Source organism: Geotrypetes seraphini, chromosome 18 (genome assembly GCF_902459505.1).
Source record: "Geotrypetes seraphini chromosome 18, aGeoSer1.1, whole genome shotgun sequence".
In the NCBI taxonomy this organism is placed as follows: Eukaryota; Metazoa; Chordata; class Amphibia; order Gymnophiona; family Dermophiidae; genus Geotrypetes; species Geotrypetes seraphini.
This window is the reverse complement of record NC_047101.1, coordinates 15,321,625-15,345,529: the sequence shown is the minus strand read 5'-3', so window position 1 is coordinate 15,345,529 and position 23,905 is coordinate 15,321,625. Positions and strand designations below refer to the sequence as shown.

At 42.0% G+C, this 23,905-nt stretch overlaps 1 protein-coding gene across 1 annotated transcript in view; it reads left to right on the top strand.

Moving 5' to 3' along the window:
• Positions 1-23,905, top strand: part of LOC117351828 (ankyrin repeat and KH domain-containing protein 1-like) — a 167,376-nt gene that overhangs the window by 43,996 nt on the left and 99,475 nt on the right. The window contains 5 exon segments of the mRNA XM_033927673.1: positions 3,251-3,360; positions 11,425-11,512; positions 11,608-11,735; positions 12,038-12,181; positions 20,051-20,153. Of these exon segments, the coding sequence (XP_033783564.1) occupies positions 3,251-3,360; positions 11,425-11,512; positions 11,608-11,735; positions 12,038-12,181; positions 20,051-20,153 (573 nt within the window).

Below are 23,905 nucleotides of genomic sequence, written 5' to 3'. Positions count from 1 at the left end.
ATGCATTTGGGGATTAATAATAGGAAGGAACCGTATATGCTGGGAGGAGAGAAGCTGATATGCACGGACGGGGAGAGGGACCTTGGGGTGATAGTGTCCGAAGATCTAAAGGTGAAAAAACAGTGTGACAAGGCAGTGGCTGCTGCCAGAAGGATGCTGGGCTGTATAAAGAGAGGCGTAGTCAATAGAAGGAAGAAGGTGTTGATGCCCCTGTACAGGTCATTGGTAAGGCCCCACTTGGAGTATTGTGTTCAATTTTGGAGACCGTATCTGGCGAAGGACATAAGAAGACTTGAGGCGGTCCAGAGGAGGGCGACGAAAATGATAGGAGGCTTGCGCCAGAAGACATATGAGGAGAGACTGGAAGCCCTGACCAAAGGTTCATCATGTCCAGCAGTCCGCTCACGCGGCGGCCCATCAGGTCCAGGACCTGTATAGTGATCCTCTATCCATACCCTTCTATCCCCTTTTCCTTCAGGAAATTGTCCAATCCCTTCTTGAACCAAACTATGATGTCCAAATATACTATGACAAACCTGATATGTCTAGAGTTAACTGTATGATTCAGGTTATAGCTTTTGGGCACTGTACACATGACTTGAAAGTGAAAAAAAATATGTAGAGCAGGGGTGCCCAACGCGTTGATCGCGATCGACCGGTAGCTCAGGAAGGCAACGTGAGTCGATCGCAGAGCCCATTCCGGGCTCTGTGATAGACTCGTGTTGCCGTCCCGATCTACCGGGCCTATCAGCCTTCCTCTCCCCGACGTCAAAGATGCCGACGCCGGGCATTAGGCTGTTTTTGTCATTTTGGGGGGGTGGGGCATGGTGGCGTGGCAGCGGCAGCAGCAACAGCCTGAAAAAGAAATCATCCTGGCCCGGGTGGTGTCATACTCCGGAACTTCTACCTCTTCCAGCAGCCCTCTCCCTTCTACCTGCTTCCGGCCACACCCCCTGCTCCGCGGCTCTCTTCGGCAACTCAGCAGCAGCGATCGACACAAGCTTCTGACGTCGGGGCCTACCCTCTGCGAGTCCCGCTTGTTTCAACTTCCTTTTTCCACAAAGGCGGGACTCGTAGAGGGAAGGCCTCGATGTCGGCAGCTTGTCTTGATCACCGCTGCTGACGAGTTGCTTAAGAGAGCCGCGGAGCAGAAGGGTTTTGCAAGGTGCAGGTAGAAGGGAGAGGGCCAGATGCAGGACTTGTGGGTGAGGGAGCAGAAGAGAGAGAGAAAGAGAGAGGGGAGGGAAACAAAAGGAAATATTTCATACTGGGCTGGGCCGGAGTGGAGGGAGGGTAGAAAGATTCTGGCTACAGGGTGCATTAACAAAGGAAAAGGGGGGAAAGCTGAAAATGGAGAGAAAGAGTAAGCAGGACCTACTGAATAAGGATAGAGATACAGAGGGGACATGAAGAGGAGGTGAAATAGAGACATAGAAGTAATGCTGAAAAAGTGTGGGGGGGGAGATAAAGACATTGAAAGGGCAAATGGTGAACATGGGGTAAAGACAAGGACAGAGACAAATGAAGATTCTGAAAAAGTGGTGAGATAGGGATATAGGTGAGATGGACACAAAGAAGGGTGATGCTGGAAAATAGGTGGAATGGTAATTCTGACAGACACAGAAGGGAAATGCTGGATCAAGGAGAGATGGGGCTCAGGCTGGATGGAATGAGGAGAAATGCCTTGTTGGCCCGGAACTTCCTCTCCTACATCAGAATTGACGTCAGGGAGTGGAATGCTGGTCAGCGCGACGCTTTTGCAGGGAAAGCTTGGGACAGCGGTGGCTTGGGGGCTGTTCCCCGATGGCGGTGGCAGCAAACCGAGTGGCTTGGGGGAGGGCACGGAGAAAGAAAGAAAGGGGGCACACAGGGAGACAGAAAGAAGGGGGAACAGAGAGACAGAAAGAAAAAGTTGGGGGAGAGAATGAGGTCTGGAGGAGAGGAAACATACAGGAGGCTGAAAGAAAGGAAGAAAGATTGGATGCACAGTCAGAAGGGGAAAGTGCAACCAGAGACTCATGAAATCACCAAACAGCAAAGGTAGGAAAAAATGATTTTATTTTCAATTTAGTGATCAAAATGTGTCGGTTTTGAGAATTTATATCTGCTGTCTATATTTTGCACTATGGCTCCCTTTTACTAAACCGCAATAGCGTTTTTTAGCGCAGGGAGCCTATGAGCATTGAGAGCAGCACGAGGCATTCAGCGTAACTCCCTGTGCTAAAACCTACTATTGTGGTTTAGTAAAAAGGGAGGGGGTGTATTTGTCTATTTTTGTATTTTGTTACTGAGGTGACATTGCATAGAGTCATCTGCCGTGACCTCTTTGAAAAAACCCGGAATATGAATAATTAACATTTTCTCTGCCTTTCAGTGTGCTTTGTGGTTTTTTTTTTATTTTATTGTTGGTAGATCATTTTGACTTAGTCATTATAAAAGTAGCTTGCAAGCCCATAAAGTGTGGGCACCCCTGCCCTAGAGGAAAGGAGAGAGGGGAGATATGATTCAGTCGTTCAAATACTTGAAGGGTATTAACGTAGAACAAAATCTTTTTCAGAGAAAGGAAAATGGTAAAACCAGAGGACATAATTTGAGGTTGAGGGGTGGTAGATTCAGGGGCAATGTTAGGAAATTCTACTTTACGGAGAGGGTAGTGGATGCCTGGAATGCGCTCCCGAGAAAGGTGGTGGAGAGTAAAACTATGACTGAGTTCAAAGAAGCGTGGGATGAACACACAGGATCTAGAATCGGAAATTAAGATTAAATATACTGGGCAGACTTGCACGGTCTGTGTCTGTATATGGCCGTTTGGTGGAGGATGGGCTGGGGAGGGCTTCAATGGCTGGGAGGGTGTAGATGGGCTAGAATAAGTCTTAACAAGGTTATGGAAATGAAATGAAACTTAGTCAAGCTTTTTAAGTATCAAAAGCATCTTTGAAAAGAAAGCTTTTTAGTTCGCTCTTAAATTTATCTAAATTGTTTTCTCCTCTTAAGTAAATGGGAAGGGTGTTCATGTTTGAGGAGCCTTCTGTGCATTTACTGCGGCAGCATCACTATAGCAGCTTTGTAAAAGAGCCCTTTAGTGAATACTGGTATTGATTTGTATGTATAGCTTATACAGCATATAGATGGACAGTTCTTAATGGTCTGCCTCTTACCTTCTTAAAACTAGTGTATAAATATAGATAAACTTATCTTTGTATAAGAGATAGCAAGTCATGCTGTTTTTTTCAAATGTGTTTTCTAATAGGTGCAAATGTCCATGCTACAACAGCTACAGGAGACACAGCTTTGACATATGCATGTGAAAATGGACATACTGATGTTGCAGATGTATTGCTCCAAACTGGAGCTGACCTGGTAAATCTTTTTAACATTTTTGTAAACTAAACACTGTATATTTGCATTTAAACTTTTCAAAATTATTTTGTATATGTTTGAAAATGATATAAGATTTTGAATGTTTTGATGATGAATTTCATCCATTTGAATCAAATTATATGGATTAATTTCATTTTGTATGTAATTGTATATAAGATCATATATTTAAGTTTGTGCAGCAAAGTTAGCATTTTACCTGTTACTTTTTGTCTAATTTTGTTTCCTCATGAGCTTTCCTGTCTTAGTATTGGGTTATAGATTTGTTATCAAATGTTAGAGATTGGAGAAATTGAATCATGAGTTTGACAATATGGTAGTGGTATAATAGCAATTTCCTCTCACCAAAGAATCAGTCCAGGCTAATGGGTTATGCCCATATGCCAGCAGATGAAGAAGGAGCACTAATTTGCTGGGCTTTATAGAATGCTGTGTACCATAAGCTCAGCCAATATTCTCTATTTCCAGCAGCTGGATAGCATCTCTACATCTCTGAGACCATATCTCTGGTGGTCATCTACCTTTCCTTTGGAGGGTTCAGCCGAGTTTAAGGGGTAATGAGTTGAAATGGCGTATCAATCCAAAATATCAAAGTATTGCCAATAGGAACACTGAAAAAAACAAAATAATAGCTGACAACGATTGTCATGAGCGCCATACAAAAGTTCAGCTTTACTTTTGTACGGTGTTCACGGCAATCGCTTTCAGCTATTATTTTGGGTTTTTCAGTGTTCCTATTGGTGATATTTTGGATTGATACACCATTGGTTTCATTATTCGACACTAAGACTCCTGAGGCAGGCCCTCTTGGCCGAAACATGATCGTGTCGAGTCTGTTTAATAAATAGGATTGAGCACCCATCTGGTCTCCTTCGTTGTTTGTTTTTGTGCCCCCTTCTGAGTTAAACAGACCAACAGTGTTTAGCTTACTGGTGATTGTCTTTATTTAAATTTATGGCTGCTGAACTACTTAAGTGCTTATTCTGGTGTGGAAGCAGAAAAATGGCATCGGGACAATTCAGTGTGTGTTCAGCCCTTAAAGGACCCGATAACCTCTAAATTTGGATATTTTATTGGGTCCTAGTATGCAGCAGGATGCTGCGGTTTTAGCGGGCTCAGTCACAGCATGCAACTGCAGTGGCCATTTTAGATTCCTCTTGGTGTTTTGCTGCTTCTGCTGGCTAGTGCAATTTCTCATATTATCCCAGGACAAGCAGGTAGCATATTTTCACATATGGGTAACGTCATCCACGTAGCCCCCAGTACGGACACTTTAAAAGTGCGTCACCACTTTAACAAATTTAGAAAGTTTGTGATAGCCCACACCATGCATGCATAAGTGCCTTCCCGCTTGACGAAGGCACGCAGCTCCTCAGTTACGTTTTTCCGCGGAGCATTGAAGTCGCATTTCCTAACCGTCTTTGTTTTTTGTCACTTGCCTTCCCGCTCTCGCATTCTGGTCTATCCTTTTTTTATTTTTTATTTTCTTTGGGGAAATAATATAAAACTAACTGTTTGTGTTTTTTTTCTTTTTTAGCCGTCCACGGATTCTTTTCTTGGTTGAGCCCTTAGCCGTGTCTCAGCCATTGAGTTCAGTTTGGCTGAGGCGGTGGTTCCGTCAATGTCACGCCCGCCGATGGGTTTTAAAAAGTGCACTTTGTTCTTGCACTATTTTTTTAACAGACTCTCCTAGTTGGTGCCTCCAGTGTTTGGGTCCTGAACACTGTGGTCAATCATGCGCGCATTGCTCTTCTCTTCAAAAGCGTACCATCAAGAATTATATCCTTCAACAAGAAAATCTCTTCGGTGTGAGCATGGAAGGAGATGCGCCGATGACATGACTACTTCGAAGCCCCCCGGCGTCTAAGTCAGCGCCTCCGCCAGAGGCACCAGCATTGACTCCAGTGTCGCACATCTCTCCATCAGATTAGCCGGCTAAGAAGCCATCGTCTTCCCAGTTAAGGTTGCAGGTCTCGAAGGCATTGAGTCAGTTTATGCCGACCAAGCGGAAGTCCCTGTAGACTGTCCCTGTAGTTCCACTGTCAAGGGGTGCTTCATCATTGGAATCATCCTCTCCGGAACGTGTCGCAGTACCTATGATATCTTTGCTTCGAGAGGAACTCGGGGAACAGTTTCAGCTACTTCTCCCGACGCTAACCTCTCCGGTACCGGCCCATTCTGAGCCTAACACTGCCAGATCCTCCGGTGCCATCAACGCTCCATCGGTCCATCCCAAGGACTCTCGACGTTGATCCAGTCCTGCTTACTTCTGCATCGATCATCCAAGCACCGGTCCCCATCTACTCAGTGTCATTCTTCATCTTCCAGACACTTGGACAGGAGATCGATGAAGTCAGGGAGAGTGTCCTGTAAACGAAAACATTTGGAGACTCAAACACTGGACCGGCATCGGTCAAAGCACCGTTCTCCTTCTTTTCTACAGGATGACTCCAATCCCGATGCTGATGATTCTACTGCATCAAAATACTCCAAGACATTCTCCTGCTAGAGCTTCTTCTCCCACTGAAAAGCTTTCCTTTACTCAAATTATTCGACAAATGGGAAAGGATCTTTCTGTAAAATTGGAGGCTAATGCCAAATACAGTGAGAAGTTTCTGGAAACTTTGGATTATGATCAGCCACCTAAGAATATACTCAAGCTTCCTTTACATGGGATTCTGAGAGAGACTCTTTACAAAAATTGGTAATTGTCTCTCTCGGTACCAGTGGCACCCACAGAGTTGGATTCTTGTATAAAATTTCTCTCTCAGGATTTGATAAACCTCATCTCCTTCATCAATCCCTGGTAGTGGAGTCTACTTTGAAAAAATCTACGCCATCAAAAGTTTATGCGTTGGTCCCTTCAGAACATCTACCTGAGAGCAGTCTCCATTCAGGGGGAACAGAATTACTTAGCAGACAAACTCGGCAGAATTCTTCAGCCTCACGAATGGACGCTCAACTCTGCAGCTCTCCATCCCATCTTTGCTCAGTAGGGCATTCCTCAAGTGGACTTGTTTGCATCTCCCCACAATAAGTTGCCCCAGTTCCGTTCTAGACTTTACTCACCTCACCATCTGGAGGCAGATGCTTTTCTGCTGGATTGGACACGCAAGTTTCTCTATGCGTTTCTATTTACTCCTCTCATTCTAAAGACCCTTGTCAAAGTCCAGCAGGAATGAGCCACCATGATTCTCATAGCTCCTCGGTGGCCCAGGCAACTTTGGTTCTCCCTTCTACTTCAGCTCAGTGCCAGGGAGCCAATGCCTCTACCGATATTTCCATCTCTTCTTATGCAGAGTCAAGATGCAATTCTACACCCCAACCTTCAGTTGCTACACCTGACAGCTTGGTATCTCTTGGGCTGAATTCAACTGATCTTCATCTTTCTCAGCCTGTTCGACTTATTCTAGAAGCCTCCAGGAAACCAGCCATTCAGCAATGCTATCGGCAGAAGTAGATTTGTTTTTTTCTTCTTGGTGTAGTTTTCATCATTATGACTCAAAATCCATCTCAGTTTCACTAGTCTTGGATTACCTTCTTCATTTGTCTGATTTGGACTCAAATCTACCTCTGTTTGAGTCCATCTCAGTCCTATTGCAGCTTTTCATCAACCAATTGATGGTAAACATCTCACTTCTCATCCACTTATCTCCAGATTCATGAAGGGTCTTTTCAATGTTAAACCACCTCTCAAGCCACTTCCAGTAGTCTGGCACCTCAATGTGGTGCTTATTAGATTGATGAAGCCTCCATTTGAACCAATGTCTATGGCTCATCTCGAGTATCTTACCTGGAAAGTTGTTTTTCTCATTGCACTCACTTCCAGAAGAGTGAGTGAGCTTCAAGCGTTAGTGGCAGATCCACCATTTACTGTGTTCCACCATGACAAAGTGGTTCTTTGCACACATCCAAAGTTTCTGCCAAAAGTTGTCACTGAATTTCATCTCAATCAGTCGATTGTGCTTCCAGTATTTTTTCCTAAGCCTCATTCTCATTTAGGAGAAACAGCTCTTCATATTCTGGATTGCAAGTGAGCTTTGGCCTATTACCTCAACAGAACAAAGCCGCTTAGAACATCTACTCAACTTTTTGTCTTCTTTGATCCTAGCAAGTTGGGACATCCTGTTTCCAAAAGAATGATTTCCAACTGGTTGGCTTCCTGTATATCGTTCTGTTATGCTCAGGCTAGGCTGCAACTGGAGAGCCGTGTCGCAGCCCATAAAGTTCAAGCTATGGCAGCTTCAGTAGCTTTCCTTCAATCTATTCCTATTGACGAAATCTGCAAAGCTGCTACTTGGTCCTCGGTTCATACATTCACCTCACATTACTGTCTGGAATCTTTTTCCAGGTGGGATGAGCACTTTGACCAGTTAGTATTACAAAATTTTTTTTCCTAAAGTCCAGCACTCCCACTGTCTCATTCTGGTTAGCTTGGAGGTCACCCATATGTGTCCAGAAATAAAGCATAATTACTTACCTTAACAGGTATTATCCAGGGACAGCAGGCAGATAGTCTTACAACCCACCCACCTCCCCTGGTTGGCTTCTTATCTGGCTTACTGAACTGAGGAACCATGTACCTACATTGGGCGGTAAGGCACTTGCGCATGCGAGGTGTGGACTATCGCAAACTTTTTAAATTTGTTAAAGTAGCGATGCACTTTTAGTGTCTGTACCGGGGGCTCTGTGGATGACGTCACCCATATGTGAGAATATCTGCCTGCTGTCCCTGAATAACACCTGTTATGGTAAGTAACTGTGCTTTTTCTGTCAACCTGGGGTTAGAGACTGATATTCTGTGCCAAATATGTCTTCTATGCCTTTTCCCCCCAGAATTTGGGCTTTTTCTTAATCGGGCTTTTATGCTTAAGCATGCCCAGCCTGTTGCAGTTTCTCCTCAGCTCTCTAAACACTATGTTAAAAAGCACAGATTAGATACATTGAGAGATGTTGAAATGTTTTCACCTCCATCTCCATATAGAGATTTATCTGTAGCTTCAGACCATTTAATGTCTCATGAATTTTGTGAGGAGGAAATGGAAGGGGATGACCCCATGGCTGCTGGGCTTTTCCTCAGGGGAGCTACCCTTATTCCTTACTAAATCATATGAAATGCTGAATATCCCTCCCCCAAAATTCTTGGTCACACTGTCTATTATGTCAAGCACAAAGAAACCTCCAAAGATTTTTCAAATTCATAAAGCACTGCAGGAGCTCATTTCAGCTCTATGGGAGGTCCCCAATGCCAGTCTTAAGGTAGCAAGGGTCACATGTCGCCTTTTATCCCATTCTTTCCACTGAAGTGGAGAAGTTTACCTTACCCAAGGTAGATGTCCTAAACTGTTAACCAAGAAAACAATTATTCCTAGAGAAGGGGAACAGCTCTTAAAGATGTTCATGACTGCAAGCTGGAATCGTCCTTAGAACTGACATTTGAAATAAGAGTTTTAAGTCTGCAATCCATGATCTGCAGTTCTTATGCTGCAAGAGCATGCTTATCTTGGGCTCAACAACTGTCTGCCCTCACTTTACTAGCTTGCAAGAGATCTACCTCTATAGCATATGCCAGGATCTGGAGATTGTGATGTATAGTCAAGAGAACCATTTCTCCTTTCAGTGCCACCTTACATCAGATCTTAGCATTCCTTCAAGAATGTTTTCTAAAGGACTTGGCTCTTAATTTCCTTAAGGTTCAGGTAGATGCTCTGGCTTGTTATAGAGGACATATTCAATGAATATCTATTGGAGCTCCTCCAGGTGTTCCTTAAAGAGGTTAATCATTTGTATCTTCCTCTTTGAAAACCTTGTCCAGAATGGAATCTTAATTTAGTTCTACAAGCTTTTCAGAAACATCCCTTTGAATCTCTCTAAAGCAGTGATTCCTAACCCTATCCTGGGGGACTACCAGCCAGTCAGGTTTTCAGGATAGCACTAATGAATATGCATGAGAGAGATTTGCATATAATGGAAGTGACATGCATACAAATCTGCCCTATGCATATTCATTGGAGCTATCCTTACTTACTTGGAAATTTCTATCAGGGTAGATTTGATTTAAATCACAATTTAAACCACTAGTCAAACAGGCTTGATTTAAATCATGCCAATGACATTAGGAATGGATTGATGGAATGTATTTGCGAAAAAATTGAAAGTCTCCTGCCACATAACAAAAACAATTCTTATTTCATGATGAATAACTTTTGGACTGTAATATATTTTAATTAGAAAACTATCTTTTAGATAGATTTTTCCTCAACTTTATGAAGAAAAATCCAATTTAAATTTTAAAAAATTGACTTAAAAATCACTTATTTTCATCCACCCTGATTCATATTGACTAAAGATGTTCGGACCACCTCTTTTTCAGCTCTTAAGAAAAACTTGGCTGCTCCAAGGTACCTGTTAGATGGTTAAAAGAAGCTATCCCCTTAGCTTATTTGACAAGAAAATCTCTTCCTTTTGAGTATTAAAACTCACTTGACTCGAGCCCTTTCGACTTCTTTGTCTGAGGTCCAAGCTATTTCTTTAGAAGAAATTTGTAGATAGCTACGTGATCTCATATTTTGAAAGCATTATCTGAATGTAGCAGCTAGGGCAGAGGCTTCTTTTGGAGCTAAGATTCTCTCTGCAGGGGCTCCTTCCCAACCTGACTGCTTTAATACTTCCCATTAGTCCAGATCGATCCTTTGATGAGGAAGGACAAACTAGTTCTTACCTGTTGATGATTTTCTTTCCCTTAGTCACAAAAGATCAGTCCAAAATCCACCCTTGCTTATTACTCATTGATATTTGTGAGTTTCTTTTGTTCATAGGCACAAGCTTTTAGTCTTGTTCTACTATTTCAGTTATATTTGTTAAGGAGGTAGAACTCTTTGCTTACAAAGTCACTCTACTTAGCTATCGAAATACACTTCTCCCTCCATATTCATGGGGGTTAGGGTCAGACTGCATGTGAATACCCAAAAATCGCAAATAACTTTTCGCTTTCATATTCGCGGGGATTGTGGTATAGCCCTCGTGAATACCGTGAAATTGCAAATAAAAACTTATTAGTATTCATGATTGTTTAAGAAAAACAAAAGTTACTGTATTGCATGGTTCCTATACAGTACTGTAATTCTTAATAATGTTAAACATAATACTATAACACGTACCGATCTCTTATTTAGGCGGTGTCTTCATCCTTGTCATCCTGTACATGTTCCACATGCGGTGCAGGAGGAGGAGACAGAGGATAAGTGAGCACCAGGTGCCGCCTCAAGCAGTGGAAGTGGATCTTCGGTGTCTTCATCCACATCTCTCATAATCGATTCTGTTTATCTAAATGGTCTGTCCTCGTTACACCTATATATTATAAGCCTTATCATTGCCATGTTTGTAACTTCACTGTAAATGTACAGTCTCTTCCTCTGTTAACCGCATTGAACTTCCATGGTATTGCGGTATACAAGAATAAAGTTATTATTATTATTATCATCTTGTACGTTGCCGTTTGCCCGATCACGCTGAAGCAAATGCTGAACTTTTTTCACAGCACTCCAGGATGATCTCATTCAGTGGTGTATGTGTAGTCAGTAAGATGAAAACCGCAAATCGACGTCTCAACTGTCGAACCCGCAAATATGGAGGAAGAAGTGTACAGTACTGGTTGAGTCAGGGTGCATAGCATTCTATAAAGTATACCTCATTAGTTCTCTTTTGGTAAATGGGCATAACCCACTAGTTTGGACTGATCTTTTGTAACTAAAGGAATAATTTTTTTTTTTTTTAGGTAAGAACTAATTTTTCCCTTGTTTTATGCATTACACTACAAAACTCACTTTCGTGTTTGGTTCATAACATCTAATCAGAAGATCAGAATATCTCTTAAAAAACAAAAGCCATTTACTGTTGATACATAATGAAAAAAAGGACCTTGTGAAGTAATATAGTGCAAACACTTCTAACTTTTGACAATATTTCAAGTTTAGTCCAGTCCATATTAAAACTCTTAGGACCCTATGAATGTTAAATCCTCACGCATTTTGTTAACTTTGACAGGAACATGAATCTGAAGGTGGAAGAACACCTTTAATGAAAGCTGCGAGAGCTGGCCATTTATGCACTGTACAATTTCTTATTAGTAAAGGTAATTTTGTTATCTTGTATACACTTTTCCAAATTTCTTTATTAATATTTTTAAAGAACACAAAACTGCCATATAACTCATTTAATGTTTTGCAGGTGCTAATATTAACAGGGCTACAGCAAATAACGATCACACAGTTGTGTCGCTGGCATGTGCAGGTGGTCACCTTGCAGTTGTTGAACTTCTTCTGGCACACGGAGCTGACCCTACTCATAGGCTGAAGGTAGTATGCAAATTATATTGTGACTTATTTGTTTTCTTTATTTCTCCCTATTGTATTCCTAGATACTGAACCGTGTGTCATTTATTATGCACAGTTAATTGGATTTTTAACTTTTGATGCAGTATGTGGAAAACATCCTCAGTGGTACATTATCTTGTTTCTATGTATTAGCAGGAAATTATAAAACTTAGTATGTCTAATCTTGCTAGTATAAAAATATTTTGTGAATTTATGCTTGGATGACATGGATCCATTTGTAAATTATCAGTATTTACCTCTTCTGTCTCCCCAATCTTAAATAGGATGGTTCTACAATGCTTATTGAAGCAGCAAAAGGTGGTCACACTAACGTTGTTTCATATTTATTGGATTATCCAAACAATGTTTTGCCAGTTCCAACCACAGACATGTCTCAACTTACTCCACCCTCTCATGATCAATCTCAGGTAAGAGAAACAGTTGCAAAATTGGGAAACAAACAGTATTAAAAAAGCAAGGTACTAATGGGTTTGGACAAGTTCCTGGAGGAAAAGTCCATAGTCTATTGAGTTGGACATGGGGGAAGCCACTTCCTGCTCTGGATCAGTCTCATGGCATGTCGCTACCATTTAAATTTCTGCCAGGTACTGTGGTCTGGATTGGCCTTTGTTGGATTGGCTAGATGGTCCATTGGTCTGACCCAGTATGGCGGCTGTTACATTTATTGAAAGAGTAAAGCTTATACAAAGTTGGGGAACAATTTAACTATATATATTTGTACTGATAGAGCAAGAACAGCAGAATTCAATTGCTATGTTGAGAACTTTAATTATTGGAGAAATATTTTATGCATACAATTACTGTGTGTTTATTACCAAAGTGAAAAAAGATTTCAGAAGTATTCAGAACTTGTAGTGTTTGCACTTGGTAGTGTTATGAAATAAGTGTGCTTAACTTAGGCAGTTGTTCCCAACCTTTTGTGGGGCCAAGTTATAGTTGATTGTTCATTCCGTTGGGGAGGGGGGATGCGCAGGTGCAGGTTACCCGGTAGTATGATGATGGCAGTGACTGAAGTAATTAAGTTAATCTGCCTTCTTTCAGCTCTTCTGATCCCCAAACATTTTCTATTTTCCAATTCTTTCCATTCTCCTCTTTCATACTGGCTTCCTGCCCCCCAAAAAACCACAAGAAAACCAAAACATGTTCCTTTCTTTTCATTCGCACCCCATTCTTTATCTCTCTTCCACTCTAGATTTGGTATCTTAAGTGCTGTCAATGCAATTAATTCCAAGTGGCCTACAATAAAACATATGCAGTAATTTAAGACACAACAAAATTATCATAAAGCCTGCCTAGAGTTTATCATTTATAGTCTCTGCTTGTTGTTGTCCTGGATTTCTCCATTTCTAATCTGTTGTCTTATACCAAACTTTGCTTATCCCCTTTCCCATTTCATATTCTGTCATTTTGTTCTCTTGTCATCTTCCATCTTCCTCACTGCTTCATTGTTCCTCACTTAGTTTGTATCCCTTTATCGTTGCCCTCTTCCTATCAGCCTGCTCTTTCTTTTCTGCCATTGAATTCATTTTCATCCCCAAGTGTGGTCTGTCCTTGTTTAGAAACAAAATATGTGAAGGAAGAATTATGCCTAGATGCATTTTGAGTGTCATAATACCAAGCTGCTGTTTCTCTAGCCTGACCTTCCCTGTTCTAGGGCCTGTGGTATAGATAGGGAAATTTTAGATTGTAAACTGGCCAGGAGGTTCACCCTTGGTGTGAGATAGTAAGATTTGAATAAACTTGGAAATTGAAACTTGAGGGCTAAATCAAGATATAAATGAAGTGTTCTCTTAACTAATATATGTATGTTTACATCGTTATTGGTACTAAGATTGCCTCATAATTGTAAAATGTTTTAAAATTATTTATTTTGACTTCTTTATTATCATATATAAGAAATTAGTCTTCAGCAGATTATAATTTGCTCTGAAATTGATTGATTGACACCGCTTAAAATAATTCTCCAATTTGAATCGTTTTGGCACTGTTCGGGAGCTCTCTTGTCTGGCCGTGCCAGACCTCGATTGCAGTAGTTGCCATGCAAATTTTATGTTTTTTCTGTCTCCTGCCACTGTATTTAAGTTGGATCCGGCTGCTGCCTTTGCTGAGCCTGGTCTCCTCGCCCACTCTGAGCATCTGGATTTGGAGATACTGATCCTTTTTATTTTAAGCGGGCTTCTGTCCGCCGCTTTACGACTGATGTTCTGATAGAGCTCCATTTGGATTTTCCACCTTCCAGGCTTCAGTCCTGGACCATTCTCCTGTGCCTTTTCCATTCTGTCCACAGCTCCTGGAACTGGTTTCAGAACAATGTGATCCCCAGATGGCTCTTTTATCTCCTAAAGCTATATCTACTCTTTATCACCTGAATCCTGCTTTTTGGCAGGTTTGAACAGCCTGAGGTAGATTCCACCATGGCGCAGGTTTTCCAGTTCGCAGCCCTCCCTAGTGATGGAGTGAAGTTCAGGATTCTCAGGATCGCAGGAGGCTGTTATGCTTCAAAATTTTCTTTTCTAGCATCCTCAGGTAGCTGAGTAGTGGTGGCCACTTCCTTTATGGCGTGTGACTGTCGTTCCGGTCTGTGTAATATGTCCTCTGTGGAGGTGCATGCCTGTTATCCTCTGGTGCTGGTTGGTGTGACTGCGATGCGGAGCACCCTTTATGATCTCATTTGGGTTCTTAGTACATTTTCTAATGGTGCAGAGTCTGAGAGCCGAACTCTTTGGACTGTGTGTGGATGAGGGCGCTGCCTCAAGGATTACCTTCAGCGGTCATCTTTCAGGGGTGGGAATCTTGTTGGTTTAGGTCTGGCTGCCCTCTAGTTAGGGGTTTAGAACACCACCCTATGTTGTTCCCTGTGCACCAGTTTTGCTAAACATCAGGAGGGGGGGGGGGTCATAGTTTTCTTCATCCCTGCTTCAGGTGTCATCAAGGATCCTTAGATTTTTCCTCCTAGAGTCATTCCCAGGGCTATGACCATGTTACAATGGTTCCAATTCCTTTTTTTTTTATTTATAAATTTTTCAAATTATTTAACAAGCATATAATCTTGTTCAGAAAAGTGCGATCAAGAAAACATATCATTAATTATTCCCAAACTTAAAAATAAACCAAAATTATATAAAAGGTAATAAAATTTCAACTTAATCCCACACTAGTCCTCAACATTGGATCCAAGATTAAGGAATTAGGAGTAAATATAATACAATAACAAATTAAACCAAATCACGTCATCTGTTGCTAAAAGAGAGCTTAAATTAATTATTGAGACATTGATGTTTCTCTTTTTCAAGGCGCTTCATGGAGAGGAAGGCCATCAAATGAGACGGTTCAAAGAAAATGTATTTAAGGGAATTATACCTGATTACACACTTACAGGAGTATCTAAGAAAAAATAATCCCCCTATCTGGGTCACACCTGCTTTTAATAATAAAAATTCCCTCCTTCTCTTTTGAGTTTCTCTCGAAACATCAGGAAAAACTTGAATATGGAAGCCAAGGAAGTCTCTAGATCTATTTTTAAAGAAAAGTTTAAGGATCCAATCTCTGTCCGGAGCCAAGGCCACAGTCAGTAGGAGAGTGGCTGGACTAGCCACCTCTCTATCAGATTGTTCCAATAAAGCAGTAACATCCAAAGAATTTTCCTGTGGTTTTCCATCCTCGTCTTTTTTTTGAGAATCCTGATTTTTTTTATTAGGCAAATAATACACTCTTGACAATGGTGGCAAAGAATTCTCAGGAATTTTTAGGATTTCCAGAAAGTAACGTTTTATCATTTCTCCTGGAGAAATTGACAAGACCTTTGGAAAATTAATCAAACACAAATTGTTAAACCGACTATTATTTTCAAGTACTTCCAATTTTCTTCTCATAATAAGGTTATCTTTCACAATTAAATCTTGGTTACTCTTAAGCATTTTTAAGTCCTTCTTTTCTTCCTGAATTTCAGTTTTTATTACTACAATGTCTTGTTTCACAGTTTTAATTTCTTCTCTCTGGAATTCTAATTCCTTTTCCAAATTCTTTATCTGAGGATTGAGGGAATTTCCCAAACTGGAAACCAGATCCCAAAGCGAATCCAGTGTAACCTCTGGGGGCCTAATAGGAGCAAAAGAAGGTACTTGTGCAATACTAGTTTGTTCAGTTGAGTGCTTTACCTCCCCTGTGTTTTGTTGTCCCTTAAGTACAGTTGTCCCGGTCGCTGGTTCTTTTAAAAGGAGAAATTCCCCTTGTGGTGTTCCCTGCAGCGAGCCCTCCGGTTCCAATTCCAAGCGTCCTCAGGTTCCTGTGCAGTGGCTATGTCTCAAAAAAGAGGAAAGTGTCGATGTTGCCTGGGGTGAGTTCTTCACTCGCAGGTTATCGTCTTCTGTTTTATCAGAAGTGGACTTGACTTTCATTGGACACTTGTTAGTCCTCCTTTGCCTGCCGCCAGCTTGGTTTCTGGACAACAACAGAGTCCCAGGTCTGTGATATTCTGCAGCTTCCCTTAGTCTTTGGGATGCTGGACCCTGTTCTGGTCTACGAATGGGGGCGTAGGCGGATGCTCCTTATGCTTCCTCGTGCCAGAAAGGCTTGGAGAATTGGAGACACATTCTGGTTCTACAGTGGGTCATCCATTTCTTGCGAATTCCCTTTTTCCAAATTGACAACGGAGTACATGGTACTAGCTGCTGTCTCCAGTTTCTAGTTTCCTTGGTTCTCAGAGGCTTTCTTTCATATTTCATTATGGCCAGAGTATTGCAGGTATCTGAGTTTCCATGTTATGCAACAGTACTACTACTACTACTACTATTTAATATAGCGTTGAAAAGGCGTACACAGCGCTGTACATTTTAACATACAATAGACAGTCCCTGCTCAGAAGAGCTTACAATTAGAGAATGACACGGTGACAAAATTCATCACCGTTCCCATGTCATTCTTTAGTGTCTATCTCAACCTCAGACCTTCTACACCAGCATTCATCAATGCAAGGCTTGAGGGACAGTGGCTGGATCCATTAATACTCTGATTCTTCTCTCTCTCCTTAGAGAATACATGGAGATGGTTTCCCGCGGTTATCCACGGGGACGGTGATGAATTTTGTCACTGTGTCATTCTCTACTTACAATCTAATTTAGACAGGACATTTCAGGGTTGGAGAGATGGTAGAGGAAATGATACAGTGGGTATAGGTATCTGACAGCAGTAAGTGGGAGTTTAGTTGAAAGCAATTTAAAAAAGTGGGCCTTTAGCTTGGATTTGTACACTGCCAGGAATGGAGCACAAAGTATTGCACAGCATTTTTAGTTCACAGCTCAGCCCTTGGCCATGCGATGGCTCCCGCACTTTCGTCAGTGATTTGTAGTTGAGGTGACTTTCTGCCAGCAGGGGGCTCAAGCCCTCCCTTCCTAGGACTGCGGGTGCTCCAGGCTCTAGCTTGTTGGGTGTACGAAGGTGCAGTGGGGACGGTAATGTCTCTGCTGCAGGCATTGGCAGGTTGAGGAGAAGATGCTGAGCGTCCTCCCAATCCCTTAAGATTCTGGGGCTTATCTTCATCTCCAGACAGGGTTGTGTGTTTCTTGTCAAGGCAAGTAGTCAGAATCTTCGTCAATGGATCAGGATTCTCTTGGACTGCCAGATCTCTTGGCCTGGTTTTATCTGCAGGTTCTGGGGTCTTGGGCAGCCTCCTTGGAGGTGATCCCCTGGGCCAGAGTGCCCATGCGCCCTTGATGGGAGTCCCTCATATCTTGGTGATCTCCGCTGAGTTTTTCCCCCTTCAGATGCCGCTCCCCTGGACGGAGCCAGCTAGTAGCAATTTGAGCTTGTGGCTTTAGGGGGTGGCTCTTGGCCAGGACTGGCTTCAGATTTCAGGGTGGATAACTCTTAGTATGGATGCCAGCCTGTTGGGTCTCCTTGCAGGCCTACTCAGTTCAGGGGTAGTGGACTCCTGGTCTGCAACAAGGGTTGGAGCTTTGACCAGCCCCTTCCAAAAGACCAGCAGTACAAATTTCTTCACTACTGCGGCCTTCCCAATGGTTCCGTTTGTCTTGTCAGTCACATCATGGCTTTGTATTATTCCCTTGTACGTGGCTGTAAATTATTTTAGCATTGTGCATCACCTTCAATTTTGATTAGGCGATTAATCAAATTTTAAATAAAACTTAAAAACTTTATATCTATATATCTCGGGCAAGAAAGATCAGCGGCATTCCACTGGGTGGAAGCGCTGCTTCTGTCTTTCTCAGTTTTCTCGGGAGCCTGGTTCCTCTCATATGAGCCATTCTGTCTGCCCTTATAAGAGCCAGTGTTTGCCCCAGAGGGTCTTTTTGGCTTTGGCAGAGATTTCGAAGTCCGGGCACCATTTCAGTCAACTAACAGTATGGAGGTTAGGGTCAGCCATTGGTTTGGCCCCGGCAGGCTCACTAGTTCCTGTAAGACGTTCTCCTCCCTCCCCCAATGGCCTCTAATAGGTCTCCGTCGGACAGCGACGCATTCCGGCTTGGTGTGTCTAGTGGCTCCAGATTGGCCTTACCACCCCACGAGACGAGAAGCTCCAGTTCCCTTTTCATTAATAGCGTCTCAGTGAGGGACTGGTGTCCTTGAAGAACCCATGGTGTTTTGGTCTTACAGCATGCCTCTTGAGTGCTCAGCCTTGATGATGAGCGGTTATTTGGAGGTAGTTATCTCAACTCTTTTGCGCTTGAAGTACCCTCTACTTTGGCTTCTTCTGCCACAGCCTGATAGGCTTTTCTCTCAGGGGAGTGCTAGTAATTAGGTGGAACCTGAGCAGGCTCCCAGTTAAGTAGTCCTGGTTTTCCTTCAGGAGAGTTTAGTCAGAAGTCTGGCAGTGGCCTCCCTGAAAGTTCAGGTTGCAGGCTTTGCTTGTTTTCCAGCACGCAGCAGAGCTAGTTCACTTATTGCTCTCTTAGATCTGACCAGGTGTATGAGGGGGACACTTCGTTCGTGTCCTCCCTTGCATCCTCCTTTCCCTTCGTGGACTCTCAATATTGTTTTACAGACCTTGATGAGGCTCCCTTTGAACTTCTGTAGGATGATTTTCTGGTCACCGTTTCAGCATGGTGTATTTTGGAGTTTTTGCTCTTTTCGTGCAGAGAACCTTTTTTTTGTATTAGATGTGAGTGTTTTCCTCCATACTGTACCTTTCTTCTTGTTGACAGTGGTCTCGGCTTTCCGAGTCAATCAGGAGGTTAGATTGCCTGCATTTCATACAACAGGTTAGAGTGCGAAGATCAGATCTTCCGCAAATTAGATGTCTGGAGGATCTTGCTCCTTTATTTGGAAAGGATGAATTGAGTTCTGGGCTATCTGATCACTCTTTTTGTTCTCACTGCTACGCCTCACCATGGTAGGCTGGCATCCAAGTCCTCAATTGCTCAATGGATTTGAAGGGCTATTTCTGCGATATACATTGCACGTAGCCACCAATTTCACTTACAGTACTCTTGACGAGAAGTGTGGCTGCGTCGTGGGTGGAATCTCACGTGATCCATCCTGATGAAATTTGCAGGGCAGCTACTTGGTCCTCTCTTCATACTTTTACCCGGTTTTACCGAATGGATGTGGCGGCACATTCTGATGCCGTTTTTCGGGACCTCTTTTTTGAGGGCAGGCTCTTCTGTCCCTACCTAGCTACCGTGGCTTTGGTACATCACCTTGCATATGGAATCCGGAAGGGATGTATCAGAATGGAAGATTAGGTTTATACTTTCGATAATCTTCTTTGTTAGTCCCTGGAGGATTCCATATGATCCGCCCTCTCTGTATTCACTCGTTTGGAGTAGCCTGTTCCTGTCTGCCTTGGTTACTTTCATTACAGACTTGAAGATTTTCCAACCAGTTGCCAGATCCTGTGGAGAGTTTCTTTGACTATATACACATTACTGAAGGTCTTGCTTGGTGTGTTCGTTGCACACAGCAGGTTGGTTTTACATTGTTCCTCAATGATTTTTCTGAGTTGCCTTTGAGCCTGTTTATTACTTGTTAATATTTTGCAGAGCAAACCAGTTCCTGAGTTACTTATGTTGCTGGGGATTCTGTCCTGGATTTGCATGTATGTGCTTGACTTTGGGACTGAACTAAGGTTTGTTTACTGTCTCTCACACTATTGGGGGTGGAGGGGGGTGGAGCATGTGTTCAGAAAAGATGTAGATTTCTGCAATACCTGGACTGTGGGTTGGGATTGAACCCCTTAGCATATGGAATCCTCTAGGGACTAACAGAAAGTAGATTTATACCTTTGATAATCTTATCTTCCATTAAACTGAATTTTATAGGTTCCACGGGTACCTGTCCATACGCTTGCCATGGTTGTACCACCCCAAGAACCTGACAGAGCTCCTCAAGAAGAAACAGCTTCCCTCCCAGCAACTGAAAAAGGTTAGTCTGTAGATGATTTTTGTAGTTTTTATTAGGAAAGTCTTTCTCTTGTAACTGGATTGTAAACATGACGATACAGATCGTTTTTTTTGTAATTTTACAGATTTTTTGATTATTAATTTGATTTTAAATTTAACAAATCTAAATACAGACAGTCCCCGTTTTACGAGCATCTGACTTAAGTCGGACTCGTATTTATGAATGGGGGGGTCCTGTTGTACTTTTGGTGTCCCAACATTCCCCTTTCTTTTCCTCCTGAGTCCCAATGTGCCCCTATCCCTCCATCCCGAGTTCCAAAACGATCCTATCTCTCCCTCCCTCCCTCCAGCTGCCGCCTGCAGCTTTGTGCAGAGAAACGACTGCAGTTGGAAGGAGGAAGGAACTTTCCAGAAGAAGGTAAACACCCACCAGAGGGGGGCACAGAATGGAGGTAGGGGGAGCATGAGCCATAGGATGGAAGAATGGAGGGAGTGGGGGAGGGAATAGAAAGGGAGAATTGGGTGTCTTGAGTGAGAGGGAAAGAGATGGTGCACATGAGGAGATGAGGAAAGAGAAGAATTGTTGGGCATAGGGAGGTAGAGAGAATTATTGGATATGGTGGTGGGAGAAGAGTTGAGGTAGAGATGAATAGGGAAAAGAGATGAGAGGGAGTAATGTTTAATGTGGAGAAGGAACAGCGGGATGTATGGAATGGAATGTAAGAACCTCAAGGAGGTGGAGAAGGTGGGAAGAATATAGAATCCAAGTTACATACAAATTCAACTTTGGAACGGTTTAAAAAACGGAACCCAACCATTAAAGCCAGTTTTGTTATCTAGGTATGAAAAGGGACATCCAAATTAATGTTCACAATTTGCAATTTATTTTATAAAAGGCTTGTTGAATGTAGATTCTTTTGTAAGATGCATTTAAGGCTGTGGAAGAAGCACGTGGTTAGCAACATATATAGTGGAATTAGCCATTTTACAAAAAGTAAAGTCTAAAGAGCTACACTGAGGACTCTGTTTGACATGGTGGATTGTTGCATCCTGCAAACAAGTGCTGGCACTTAAAGAACAGCATGCTCAAATATAGACAATTAAGGAGCCCAAATCCAAAAATCAAATTTATTGAATTTTTGAAAGTATGTTAAATGTGTGAGGGTAATCACAAGTCCAAAAAGCCAATATTTAGGGCTCCTTTTACTAAGCTGCGCTAGCGGTTTTAGCGCGCGCGCTAGATGCTAACACCTCCATTGAGCTGGCGTTAGTTGTAGCATAGGGAGCAGCGCGCGCTAATCTGCAGCGCACGCTTAAAACGCTAGCGCAGCTTTGTAAAAGGAGCCCTTAGTCCTGGGAGCAGGTGTAAATGCTGACAGAGAAGTTTGATGTATATGTGCCCAAGAAATGCTCAGATATACCCCTCTAAAACAGTAAATACTGCAGGTATGTGTGTAAATACGGTAACTGCTTTTCTAAACTCTCTACTTAACACACATGAAAGACCATATGTATTTGATAGTGCCTAACCCTTTTAAAATTACCTTCATGCATAAGATGAGGGTTGTCTAAATGAATGTGCAACAAAAACCACAAAGCAGATTAAATGCAGGATGAAAAGTAGTGTGATTTATTCAATAACATACTTGATATGGCCAAGTTTTGCCCACAGGCTGCGTCGAGGGTATCAACTAAAAACAATAACAATTAACAAACCCAAATAAAGTAAATTAATATAGTCAATTACTTAAAATAATAAAAATCATGAAATTAAAATTACTTAAATGCACGGGACTATCACATATTTCTCAAAGCATCTCATGCAGATGTCACAAGCAGCAGTGTTGTCAAATCGAGTGATTTAATATATGCTATGCTTATTTGTATTCAACTGTATGGTCTCGGTCATAAATATACAATAATATAATTCAACAAAGACTGGCTAAATGTGCATGTGTACAGTATACACAAATATTTTTTATGCTGTTTTATATATTCTTATTTCATAAAATTCTTACCCAAAGGGAATTTGTAAGTCTTTTTCCCTTTTATAAAACACTTTTTGTCAAATCATCATGGAGAGCAATAAACCAATTTCATTAGCAATCTCTCTGCGACACAAAGCAAGTTATTACAAAATAAAACTGTATGAGATTTATAAAAGTTCCTATAAAAGCCAGCAGTCTCTCCTCCTCAGAAAGCAGGAAGTAGAAATTATGCCACATTTCCTCTGTTGGATTTTATATTGAAAATTGAGGTCAGATTTTTTTTTTTTTTTTTTTTTTAATGAATGTGCTACTGCTTAGTTTACATGAGCCTAGTATGAGTCCCTTCCCCTCCCTCCTTTGTATTGGTGCTATGAATTTCCATTGCTTTTTTAAGATTGCAAAAATTGTGTATTGCAAAAACTGTGAAGCTTCACTTTTGTGACATACTGAATATATAAGTAATGGCTTCACAATGACAAATAGGGCCAATAATAAGATGGAGGACTGGCTGATAAAAGCAGAGCTGCTTTTGGGTTGTTTTGGGGGTTTTTTTGTTTCTTTTTTTGCAGTCTACAAATGGTTTGCCTTCATCTTTTATACCACATCACCCTAGTTATTACCTCCTTTTTTGTAATTAAGTGATTAAGCTAACTATTGTGTATATAGTACATAAATAGCTAAATACTTTAAAATACATATAGCCTGCCCATCCACAGTTCAAGGCAAATGATAACCAATATACACAATAACATTCACCACTGAAACAAATTCTATTTACACCCATGTTTCATTAACCCTAGTTGGTTGTGTAGTACAATCCTGCTATTAATTGGAGGAGCTATACGCTTCAGCAATAAAAATATCTGTTTAACCGAAATGCCTTAACTATTTTCCTGAATGGTGTAAGGCAGGGGTATCAAACTCAATCACATAAGGGGCTGAAATCTGAAAAAAAGGCTAAGCCGCGGGCTGAATTTTTAATTAAGATAATTAGGGGTCATTTAATTAAGGTACGCTAACTGATTTAGCGCGCGCTAACTATGCACCTTAATAAAAGGGCCCTTAAGTGACTAAGGCTTAGTCTTAGTAGAAGTATAGGGTTACAACGTCTCCAACCCCACACCAGTTCTGTGGTGTAAACAAAATAAATATTGTAATCACAAAACAGAAAATAAAATTATTTTTTCTACATTTTGTTCTACATTAGGCTCTGGTTGTCTTCTGATAACTCGCTTGCCAGGGTCTCCTGCCTATTTGTCGTTTTCTTCTTTCTCCGTGCTAACCATCCATCTTCCATCTCTGTCCTCCCCTTCAGTTTCCCTTCCCTCCCCCAGAGGTCTGGCATCTTTCCTTTTTTTCATGTCCATATCTGCTGCTGCATCAATGGACCCCCACCATCCCCAGATCCACCATCTCTCCGTTTCTCTTCCCAACTACCCTCCTATCCAGTATCTCTATCCCCCCTCCCAACTACCCTTTCAACCAGCATCTCTCCCTCTTTCCCCACCACCTCAGGGTCCACCATTTCTCCGTTTCTCTTCCCAACTACCCTCCTATCCAGTATCTCTATCCCCCCTCCACACCATCCCTTGTGTCCACTTCTTTCTCTTTCGGTTCCTTCCCTCTTCTCTGTTTTATTTCTTCCCCACCCCACCCTCCACTCAGTCCAGCATATGCACATCTGGATCTCTTCTTCTCTCCCTCAGGTTACTTCTACACCAGGGCTTGTCCCTGTCCTGAAGGCCTGTATGTTCCCCCCCCCCCCCTTCTTCTTCTTCTCAGTCTC